Here is a 12,188-nt window from a genome sequence, read left to right on the forward strand (position 1 = left end):
GGCTTGAAACCCAGTTTCTGATGCAACTCTTCTGGGGTAAAGCAATTTCCACTGCATAGCTCCTGTAATTAAGTTTATTAAGAATTCTGGCACCTTGACAAATGGTTGTATTGTATTATGAAGCACAGGGAAAGCGCTAGACAGACTCCTGAAGATGTAGGAGGAATTTAAGCATGGCCAGCTAAGTCCAGGGGAGAGCCACAAAGATCATTAGAGATGGAAAAATCTCTTTTATGAAGACAGGCTGGAAGAGTTGGGGTCGTTCTACCTGGTAAGGGTTCCAGGGAGGCTTTAGAGCAGCCTTCCAGTACCTAAAGGGGACCACAGGAGAGCTGGAGCAGGAGTTTTTATAAGGGCATGTAATGATAGAGCAAGGGGGAATTGCTTCAAACTGAGAGAGGGCAGGTTTAGATTAGATATTAGTAATTCTTTACTGTGAGGGTGGCAAGGGATTGGCACAGGCTGCCCAGAGAAGCTGTGGATGCCCCATATCTGGAAGTGTTCAAGGCCAGACTGGATGGAGCTCTGAGCAACCTGCTCTAGTGGAAGGTGTCCCTGCCCACAGCAAGGGGATTGGAACTAAATGATCTTTAAGCTCCCTTCCAAGCCAAACCGTTCTGCAGTTTTATGATTTAAGGGCATACTGAGATGAAGCTATACAATTTTATTTCCATTGCAGCTGACACTATTGCCAGGCCTGACTGCATGGTTTCTGCCCAGCCTTGAGCTCTTGCAGGGCGCCTGCCTGGTGGGCTCCTGGGTGTGGCTGTATTCCACCAGGTGCAGTCCAAGGCTGTGGAAACCCAATGTGTGCTCCCAGAGGGATTTTGACAGAGCTGGTGTAACCACCTGGGGCAACCACCATCTTCCTGAGGGGGAATGAGCATCAGTTCCACAACTGGGGTCAGTTCAAAGCACATGGACAGGTATTCCACTTCCAAACACGGGTGTATCTATTATGCTGTATTTATTTTTATAATCTGTGCATTTGTTCTGTTGAGTGTCAACAATTGTGTATTTTTTCTCTTTGCCTCAGTAAGAGTTATTGGACTAAGATTTGCATGGCAGGTTGATAGGCTTGGCATGAATGAAGAGAAGCTCTTAATTACAGTAATGTAGTGACAGGCACTTCTGTGTACTGACCAAGAGCAAGCATCCTTCCCAATGCTTGAGAGCATCCAGAAGTCAGTCAGAAGGCAAATGAATCAGGCAGTGGTGTCTGCTTCTCAAGACTGTGACCCAGCACAAGACTGTCACCTTGTGTATTCCTGGGCTGTTAACCAATTACTGATTATGATGATGTGCAGGGACTTCTCTGAGCATGTTTACCCACAGGCCTTTCAAGGAGCAGCTAAATTCTTTCTAAATAACTTGCATATGGGAAAAATTAAAAAAAAAAAAAAAAAGTCAGTCTCAGATACTTTGTGTGTGTGTGTAACCATACATATTGAAGTTATAGTTTCTTACATTCTTAAGTTATCTTTTCTGGGAGAGTGGGGATATGAAATCAGTAGTGTGACTTTGTAAGCCTTTAGGGACTGAGGTGGGGTGTGTCACAAATGGGGTGACTAGAAGTATCTGGCAGTGGGAGGAGGGTGGAGGATTTCTCAGGGCAAGTCTTGTAGTCTACAAAGGCTATGTACACCACGAGGGCATTGCATGCTGCCCTGCCATGGTGTGGCTGGCTAATAAAGACAAGCCATCTTTCATCAGGGCTACATAAATAGCAAAAGCTTCACTTGCACATTCACTGTGGCATGGAACTGCTCAGCAGCCCTTCCCTCTGTGTCATGTAAAGACACATTGCATGGACAAGGACACCTGCCCCAGAACAACACACAGCACATGCAGTTTTCCAAGCAAAACACACACACAGACACACAGACACACACACATACACACACACATACGTGCGTAGCCTGTGCAGTAGGTTTGCCTCCTGAGAAGACAGGAAATTAAAGTTTTGTTGCAAGTCTGACTCAGTAGGAAATAGAAACAGAGCACATTACATGTATTTTCTTTATTGCTGGACTTTTTTTTTCCCAGTAAGTAGGCATGATTCCTTAATGGCTGAGGTTTTTAACAACAGTAAGGTTTTTCAGGTCTCTTTTTTTCTTTTTTTTTTTTTTAATCTGTGGACAAAAAGATACCTTTGAACAAAGTTTTGCCTTATATTACAGTATTTCTGTACAAAAATAAAGGTCCAAAATCAAATTATTATTAGCTGATATTCCCCAATTTATTTACAGGATACTCTCAAAAACCTTCATCAGGCAACCAGGTAAAATATTAAAGCAGTTGCATTGTATAACGTTGCCTTCTCTAGTCAACTCTGAAGGGCTCTGGCCTTTGGCAGTCAATCTGGGTTGAGGAGTCCAGCCAGAAGTATAAAACATGATGTCTTTCAAAGAAAAAATTAATATTAAAAACTTAAGCTGACATTATGGAGAATTGAACTGATAACTGTATTTCCATATTAGGGTAGTCTATAAATATTCTCAGCTACATCTCTCTTTATCATACAGCAGATACAGAATGCAGACTTCTGCTACTTATATGGTAATACATATTTGAAAAAGTAAAATCAGTGTATGAAAATTTTGGAATTTACTTGTTAATAAAACTGCTTATAAAGTAACCATACAATTGTAACAACTATAACTCTGAACTATTAAAATGTACAGAAAGACTGTTTACACCATTGCACATACTTATTCCCTTTGCTTCAAAAGACTTGTGAAATACAGAATAAAATTTGTCAAATTTTACTGACAGCTCAAGCACACATGCACGATGTGCACATCCATGGAAGCAAGGGCAAACAAAGTGTTGGTGTCCATCAGGAAAGCTGCCAGCAGCGCTCCAAAAAAATATACCTTGCTCTTCTTCCCTCCCCCTTCCCACCTGTATGCAGGCCAGTAGATTAGTGCAGAATGGATGAATATAACTCTGTTTTCAGTGTTCTGAAAGGACAAAGGAAATCCTCTTGACTTTTATCAGCAATTTTAGATCAATACAAGTTAGGCTTATATGGTAAGGCACTTATTACTGCTTTGTATTGCAGTGGATCGAGTCTTAAGGCATTTGTTACATCAACGGAAGGTAATAATGCTTTGGAAAGTTTTGAATGAGCCAGCAGTTCTAGGTATGTGACTATTCCAGGTGATTTTCCCCTGCCTCCCTGTGGTCTTTCTAAAACATTGTTTGAAGGTATTTTCCGTTGAAACTCCGATTCTTGGTTAGCTTGTCAACGAAGGTGATTGATGTCCCCAGATCGTTCTGAGGCCAAGGAGTGATGTATTCTATTTAGGGGGCAGTAGAACTGGTTTTGTTTTCACCTGGAGCTGCCCTGACTTCCATGACTACTCACGGATCGAGAGGTGCTGTAGCGTTTTTTCACGATCATACTGATGTAAGCTTTCATCAGCTTTGCAATGTCAACCACCTGCCAAGAGTATGAAGAGCACAGTGAGGTAACAGTATATGAATTAATTTCTTTGGACACTAACAATATAAAACTGTCAAGCTTTCAACAAAATCCTTTTGCAGCTAAACAAATAAAAATACTCAGCACTTCTCTCCACGTGATTGTCTTCCCTTTAGCTTTACAGGGATCTTGAACAAATCTCTAACATTTGCAGCCATTACTTGAATTACTAAGTGGCCTGGCTATCAAAACAGGAAGACCACAATAACAAAACTACCTTGCTCTTACCTCGCTAGTTTCAAAAAGCAGTTCTCTTTCATCCACCACGATCTTGTAGGTGTTGGCAAGCGGAGCACCAAATGACAAGATATGTTCATACTGGAACACCTCCAGAGGCCTTCCTTCCCCACGCTTGTAGACAGAAACTGCATCAGCGCTGACTCCAAGCCACAACTCCTGTGGGAATCCCCCTTCTTTACACTAGAAAAAAAAAAGTAAATTAACAGCAAGGGGAACAGTGGGGGCCACACAACACTTACTGTTGATGCTTTTGTCTGTAACCATTTGTTAAAAAGTGCATATTGCTTGTCCCTCTTTAAATGTAGCCTTTTATACTTATACTTGTTTGCAACCTGTCAGAATAGCATTCTGTCCCTCTATTTTTATGGTTAACTGGTGGATTTAAATAGCTACAGTGTTTGCTAATGGGAGTAGGCTTTTAATAGCTCAAAGTTTATTACATCAGCTGTCTGAGCATTGTGGTACTGTATTTATGGAATGAAATCAGCACCTATACAGTGTAGGCTGTAGTTTGAATGTCCATATGGTCTTACCTCTACGTCAAAGAGTGTTGAACCATAGCCAGGCCATTCCTTAATCAAAGCCATGTACTTTGCCATGGCCTGCTCCTGATTCATCCTCTGGAGTTTTTTCCATTTGTCAATAATACTAGTCCTGGAAGCTGAGATTTCCTCTTTGACCCACATGTCTAACATCTGATCCTCCTCAACCTTCTGTTTGCTGACAGAGCCACTTCGGAAACTCCTCCGCAGTGTTCCTTCAAGAAAGCTGGCTCGTTTCTTCTCGGCCTTCTCTGATGCAGTAAATGTTTTGGTCGACTGTGTAATCCTGGACTTCAGCTTTTGCAAGGGATAGACTTCCTCCAGTTCTGGTACAGTGGTGTGCACAGTGTAATCTCCCTGAAGGTACTGAAGACGCAAAGCTGCAAGGACCTGGAGGGTTTCCTCAGGAGCAGGATAATGTCCTTTAATCACTGCTTCATGAGCCTATCAAGGGGAAAAAAAAAGGTAGCTTTTTATAAATCAGCCTTTGAAAGAAATACGAGAAACAAGGGGAGTAGATTTACTCCCAGGCCAAGCCAGGACCTGAAATAAATGATCCATTAAATAAGTCAAATGGGGTAAATCTCTTGGCAAATTTAAGCTGGACAAGACTGAGTTTACCAGAAGAACTACAAGCCTACTGAGGAACTAAATGGGAATTACTTTTACTAGGACAGCTTTTAGTGAACTCCCGTATGTCAGAATAACTGAACCATGAAAAAGGAAAATAAAATGTAAAGGGGAGAAAACAGGATCTAAACATCTGATTGTGGAGAAGCCATCTATGTGCAAGGGCATTAGGAAGAAACAGGTCTTCCATTTTGTTTACTGCTATCAATAATCTGTCTGTGAAAACTGATGTTTCCCACCAAACAAGCCAAGCTCTAGAACAGCTTTGTAATTTTACTGAGGGGAAACAATACGTTTTCAATGGATCCCAAATCAAGTTAATACAACATCTACATACTACAGTGCTCTGTAGGGATGAGATTCTGACCCAAGAAGACTCTTTTAAAATTCCAGCTCTCTGCACACCCATTCAAATTTGTGAAAATGTGCAGCAGCTAGGTGTTTTCTTTCATATGACAGTAGTAGAGGAAACAAACACCTATCGTGTCTGGTGATCCAGGAATTGCGAGCTTAGTAAACACACAGCTAAGTAACAGCTAATTCACAGCTAAGTAACAACTAGTTTGTTTAGGTTTGTACAAAATGTGCCTTTAAACAGGCAAAATGGTTTACCTGAGATTGTACACATGCAGAAGAAAGAGCTGTCTTTTAGAAATGGAAGGACAGTATTTTAATGAGGAAGAACTAAAAGATTTTCTTCAGCTCCTTATGATCATTAAAGGATTCAGACTTTAAAATAATGGAGACTGCAGAGTTAAAACTGATGACAAAAGGGAATTTTCGTAATTGTCTGAAAAGAGTTGATGACTGACATCAAAAGCAGATAATTAGAAAAAATAGAACAGAATTGATGTTAGATTGTAATGTTACCTCTTCAAGGTACTGCTGTAATATTGCTGGTAGGGATTGAATGTCATGCTTTATAACAAATAGTACTGATTTTGGCACGACATAAAGTATTTGGCTAAACACTAGTCAGCACAGAATGCCACATGAAAACAATCTGCTTCAGCAAGTGTGCTTTTTTTAGCTGTTCATACAGAGCACTGCCTGAATCTGCCTCTTAAGCCAATAATGTAACTCAGAGATTTTCTTCTTGCTGTTTGAACTTCATCCCAAACAGAGGCACTGGATGACTTCTCTAGAGGTAACAACAGACAGACAGAATGGCTGTGTTTCTAAGCCCAGCCAGGGCAACCTATGGCCCACATCCTTCAGCCAACAAGGAACAGTTCTGGACTGAGCTACAGTAGCAGGCTGTGGAAGGAGACTTCTGGTAGTCTTGTGGTGTAATATGTCTACATAATAATATGTAGCAGACATATGTAATATCTATGTAATATTAAGTCTTAAAACTTAAACTGAACAAGGAAGAAATACTCTATTACAGGGAAGATGTAGAAGGGGAAAACCCTTCATATATATGAAAATTGAGGTACATCAGTTCTTGATCACGTCAGGCTTGCTCACCAACAGAATGTCATTGTCTTGGTGTTGCAAAGAGCCAGAAATCTTAACCCTATACAGAAATCTTTATCTGTGTCTAGTGTCCACTGAAAGAAGCTGACTACTGGAAGAATTTTTAATAATTTGCAATATAGCAGAATGGGAGAAGATCAATTAACAATAAAAAAAGCCATCAGTGAGTTTCTGAGTAACTACAGGGATTGATATAATAAAAAAACAGCTGCTGATGCATTTAATTTTCATTAGAAATCAATTTAACTTATTTTATGTTTTGCAGTGTAGCCTCATTCTGGGCTCAGCATGTTCACTAAGTGGATTTCTGTTCATCATAACTGTCTTACTGCTGAGACTTGATTATTACACTATGGTACCTATGAAATGATCCGGTTTTGACAAGATAAAAGGCTATTGCTCAATTAGTTCTGTACAGTTGTCAGTAGGAATCTCTTATTAATTAAGTTGTTGCCAGTCACACTTTTTTTCACTTTATTTCTTATAATTTCTTCAGAAAATAGTTTAAGAAGAGGAAAATTAAAAACAAGTATTATTCTTTTTTTCATGCAGCTTAGATCCAGTTATTCATTTTTCTACCACTACACAGAAAGCAACTGACAAGTAATGCAGAAGTAAGAAACATAACACTAGAAAAATCATACGTGCTTCACTTATGTCAGGATAGGCCTATTTTGACTACTGAACTGCTTCCTTTGCTCTTGATGCTTGAGTAGTAATGCATTCAGTTGAACAGAAGCAAAATAATATCACTCTCTTGGCTGCCTAGAACCCTTTCTCCCCTCCTCTTTATAGTGCCTCAAAACAGAATCTTTGTTCTTTACCTGCTCAAACATAAAGGCAAATTCCACGCTATCTTTTGGGACATTTTCTGTGTCCAGGAAGCAGTAGAGCTTGAAGTAGAACTTCCAGTGCATCTCCCCAGCTTCAGCAGTGGCAGCAAGCCTGCAACATTTTGTTAGGAAGGAGAGAGATCAGATCTGCGAAATCTTTTCTAAATTGCCACCTGCAGAATCTAAGCAAGGCATCAGCTGAACTTTGCTTTATGTGTATCTTTGTTTTTACAGCCTACAGCAAAATCAAGGACAAATGTGGCTCAGTTCTCAAGTCAAAGGTTTCTAACCCATATTCTCTTAATAAATGTTGATTTTTAGATAAGTCTGGTGTTAATAAAAGTGACATTATTAAGTCCTGTATAAAACTACATAACACTTAAAACACTCCTTTTTTCCCCATTTTTATGTGGATAATGGGGGCCGATTGCCATGCATAAAAAGTAAGGATGACAAACAGGTATTTAGGCTTGTATTTAATTTTCTTACTACAGTGCTATAGGTGGTTTCAATTTTATTGGTAAGAGAAATGTTGTGAGCTGTACTGTGGTGACTTCCATGTGAAGCTAGCTAACAGTCAGAATGGCAGTGACTGTCTGGAGCTCAGTTCTCACAGTCACATTGCCAGTAATGGTGGAAAAATTTATAGTAGTGGAGAAGAAGATGTGGGAATAGTGATGAGAAATATCACTCTACAGGTGTCAGGACAGAGGAAAACCACCACAAGAGGCTATTAAATCTTTCAAGGAAACTAAAAAAAGAGATCCTTTTGTTCCAGAAATGGCCACGTGTGTAATTCAGCTGCATCATCACAAACAAGCAAGTCAAAGAGAAAATGACATTGAAAATTTATTTAATTGCTACTTATTAGAGTGAAGAGAGAAGGAGAGGCACACTCACTTTTCAAACTTTGCCAAGACATCAGCTACAATGGTTCTGCTTTCAATTGCTTTATCAGTAGTTCCGTTGTATTCAAACAAAGCAAACATATTTCTGCTATCCTCCATGGCCAAGCCACGAATTAACTTTTCAACCACCTAATGGAGAAACAGCACATGAAAAAAACATAGCATGGAAAAACAGTACCACAGAGTAAGACAGACACTTCGAAAAAAATTAGAGCTAGGTTTTACATTAGGCTGAAAATGTTATTAACTTGTCTTCATCAGCATTATTAATTGTTGTCAAATTCCACTGTAGTTGTTATTATTTCAGAATATGTATGTGCTATCTCCTGGACAGACATAACCCCATGTATTTCACCAACTCAGCAAGAGTCTTCCAGTTTTAGGAAGCAGCTTGGCTCTCATACACACCAATGTCTACCAAAGTTTCTCCAATAAAGCTCTCTGCTAGTTGCTTAGTGTTTCCTGTAATTTTTCCTGTAAGAAGGAACAACAGCTGGGTAAGCCTCTGCAGCACAAAGTTTTTATAGAAGGGATTTCTCCAGAACAAACTGTGGGGAGGGACAACTGTCCTGGAGGTACAGCACTGTAAGCCTTTCCTTCCCAGAAAGGAGAGACTGGCAGAGAAAGCCCCAGTGCTTCCAAAGTGCAACACTACTGCTGCCTGGGACTGGCATGTGAAGGGACACGCTGATTTTGTTACAAAGACATTCTGTCACCACTCCTCACCTCTCCAGCTGTAGTGTGTGAGTTGATTGTAATCTTACAGGAGCCCCCACCATGGCAATAAACTGTGGATGTCATCTCCTGCCTGCCAATCAGTGCTTCTATTTCATCTCGCGATGGCACGAACTCTCTGCATTTGGTTTTCTTCAGAGATTCGTAAGTGAAAAGTGCGTATTTCTCCATTTCGGTTCCTGGAAACTGGTCACGAACCCTGTGAGACAAAGCTTATTACTTTAAGCTGCAAGTCTGTGAAGTTTGCTTATTTGAGAATTTTTCCCCCTGAGATTATTTCTGTATCCAGTACACTGTTTAATTGACATGCTCCAAGTACAAACAAACCTTTTAAATTACTGAGTTTGTTGGTGGACTGACTTTCCTAACGACACGCTCTGCATTCTTCCATTGCACCACAGCAAAAGGAACTCCACATTCTAGTTAATGCTGAACTGACAACAATGGTTTATTATTATCTAATGTTCACTAATATTTTAAAATCAGATTTGCAATCACAGGTTTGTACCTCAAATACATCTTTAAATATGATACTGCTCTTTTATATGCATGATGCATATCTCATAAAATTAAGGTAAGTGGGATGAAGAATTTTTAACAGGTTGGTTTGGACAGGTGAGAATGGGACTTGGGGGTATGGGCTGGAAGTCATTTAAGTTTATACAGTTACAGGAAGCACCCCTTTTGCCAACATTAACAAATTGTGCATTCAACTTTGTAGCATTTTGCTTGATTCTTCAAATGTGTGTAATTCCATCCAGACCAACTCACACACACTTTTCCTATAACATTTTGTTTTTAGATTCTCTGTTTGGCATAGCCAAAAGTGAATGCTAAGTGAATACATCTTCAAGTCTCACTTCTAGATATCTAAACACTGTTAAAAGTCATGGTGCTTTAGTAGATCAAAGGTTCTCACCTTTTGAGATGAAACTTGAGATATTTGAGGATGCTGCGACTGGGCAGAAATGTGCAACTCATGCAGGTGAGTATTTGCCAACTATAGAGGTTCCCCACGCTCCCAGGGTTAGGCACTTTATTGGTTTGCTTGATGAGCTGACAGTAGAGCTCATCTCGGAGAGGTCGTAAATCATGTCCTGTTTGCAGGATACCTTGGATTATAGGGATGGGATCAGACATAGACTCCAGCTGCTGTAAAGAATTAAATATCTTGATGGCTTCATCCTGCAGAGTTGTGTAGCCTTTGTCTTTCAGCACTACAAAAGAAATATTGGGAGAAATGTGCTTAGATGAGATATGAAAGAAAAAAGACCCAGTCTTAATGTGGAAATCACTTAATGCTACTCTGTGACCTTGTTATGCACGATATTAGAATCTGTATTTTCCATTTCAAATGTATGATGCAAACTCATTTTATGAGCTTATTTGCTATTGAGATTTGTTCCAAATTTAATAACTGAAATGGTGTATCTTGATTGGGTTTTTTTTGTGATGGAGAGTTTTTCTCTCAGAGGGAGTCACACTGCTGAAGTGCCATATCACACTCCATATTAACCTCCCAGCCTCCTCCCAAGGATGAAACTTTGTGGTCTGAGTAATATCTTGTTTAATATGCAGTTGCAAACTAAGATAACCAAATCCTTTTCAAGGACACCAGGTTCACAGTCATCAATAGCTCTTCAAAAGAGACTTCTAAATTAGCGTTTGAATCAAAAATATTAAAAGAGATGATTGCACTCATTTCAGGACTAAACAAAGCATTACTTTTTAAAACCATGTACACTCCTAAATGTTATTTCCCATAAAAGCCTTTCCTACCCATCTTATAAAATGTACACAAGTTAATTGGAAGCTGTGGCGGCTGCAGCTTCCTGCAGGGGGTAGGAAGCAACAATAATTTAAGGAGGAGAATGTGATTCAAAGGGACTGAGTGAATCAGGCTTGTTTCAGTGCAAGACTTTTCAAACTCAGTCTTCTTAGCTGTATTGCTGACAGCAATAGAAACATTCCCTTCTGCTACACTCTTGAAGGAACACCACAAGCCCATGGCTCTATGCTATCAAACTCCTATTTTCAAAAGAGAACAGGGAAACCTGTCTATTTGTATTATAAACATGTATTTTGCCACCATTACTTCACTGTAGACTTAAAAAGTCCACCCTCTGGTTTAGTCTTTCACAAGGAAAAGTGGTTCTATTATTGGAATACTTACAGTTTAGATTGATGTCCCCATATGGCAGTGGCAGTAATGGTGAGTGCAATGGATGATGAGTGTAACGGAGAATGGGATTCCTCTTATAAATCTGTTCAACCACATCAGCATTCAGGCAGTTTTCCTATTGGGGTAAGAAAAAAAAGAGGTTTTGGGATCCAGCTTTAAGAATAATACAAGGCTTTGTGCCCTTAGGTTGGTTGCAAAAAACTGAGCAATCAGTGTTGCCAACACTATTTGGTGTGAAATCCAGTTGTGGGTGCTGTGGCTGCCAAGGCATGCTGTGGGCTATGAATGCTCAGTACCTGCCAACCTCAGGCCTTAGATAGGCTTGCTTTATCTGTGCAGTAAGAAAACCAAACTACAGCAGAGCTGCAGGACACCAAAATGAAGTATCATAACAATTTCTGAAGTGTGTTTTCATTTTATACTCATTTTTAGTCCAGTAATTTATAATGGGAAATACCATACCTGTATTAAAGTTTTATTTAAAAATATTTCTCCAGCATAACTAATTGGCCTTTCAGTTAGAAACTGCACAACTACCAAACAAAATAGTCAAAAGTGCAGCTGTAAACCTGGTGCACCCACTCTACACATCCAAATACTACTCTTACTGTTCTTCTTAGGCCAGGTTTGACAGATGTGTGACCACTGTCTTCTATCAGTCCTGAATTCCATGTATTTCTTCTGTTCTGAAGAATAGCATTCATAATCTTGGAACTGAGAACTTAATACCTCTGTTCCATGAGAGAAGAGGTGTCACTCTCTAAGGGAAAAGATCAGTAGTAGTTCTCCCCTCTTGCCTATTTCTTTGGTCTCTTGTGAGAATCCTCATCCTCTCATAAATGCACATTAGCAAAAAGCTCCAAAAGGACATTCTGTGGCTGTGCATGCACTGTCTCCAGTGAGACAACTGTAAAACACTAAGCATTAATTAAATGTTTTTCTCATCACACAGAGATATGAGATGCTAAGCCCATGCTACCATAATAAAAGAAAAGGACCATAATGACAAAAAAAAAAAAAAAAAAAAAAAAAAAAAAAAAAAAAAAACCGTTTTGGCCCCGAGCTGTTTGGTCCACATCATGGTGCGCTGCTCACTGTGGATAGAGCCAAACACATCTGCTAACTCATGAACCTGAGCAATGTGCTCTACTG

At 39.7% G+C, this 12,188-nt stretch overlaps 1 protein-coding gene across 1 annotated transcript in view; it reads right to left on the minus strand.

The window, feature by feature from the left end:
* Nucleotides 1-2,023: 2,023 nt before the first annotated feature.
* The window catches only part of MYO10 (myosin X), a 72,148-nt gene continuing 61,983 nt past the window's right edge, over nucleotides 2,024-12,188 (minus strand). The window contains exons 29-36 of the mRNA XM_041475881.1: nucleotides 11,028-11,151; nucleotides 9,774-10,071; nucleotides 8,846-9,053; nucleotides 8,112-8,248; nucleotides 7,203-7,323; nucleotides 4,261-4,713; nucleotides 3,716-3,907; nucleotides 2,024-3,445 (exon numbers count right to left, since the gene is read on the minus strand). Coding sequence (XP_041331815.1) covers nucleotides 3,335-3,445; nucleotides 3,716-3,907; nucleotides 4,261-4,713; nucleotides 7,203-7,323; nucleotides 8,112-8,248; nucleotides 8,846-9,053; nucleotides 9,774-10,071; nucleotides 11,028-11,151 — 1,644 coding nt within the window. The 3' untranslated portion in view covers nucleotides 2,024-3,334. The remainder of the gene's footprint in view (nucleotides 3,446-3,715; nucleotides 3,908-4,260; nucleotides 4,714-7,202; nucleotides 7,324-8,111; nucleotides 8,249-8,845; nucleotides 9,054-9,773; nucleotides 10,072-11,027; nucleotides 11,152-12,188) is intronic.

This window comes from Pyrgilauda ruficollis, unplaced genomic scaffold (assembly GCF_017590135.1).
Source record: "Pyrgilauda ruficollis isolate IOZ18807 unplaced genomic scaffold, ASM1759013v1 scaffold37, whole genome shotgun sequence".
Lineage (NCBI taxonomy): Eukaryota > Metazoa > Chordata > Aves > Passeriformes > Passeridae > Pyrgilauda > Pyrgilauda ruficollis.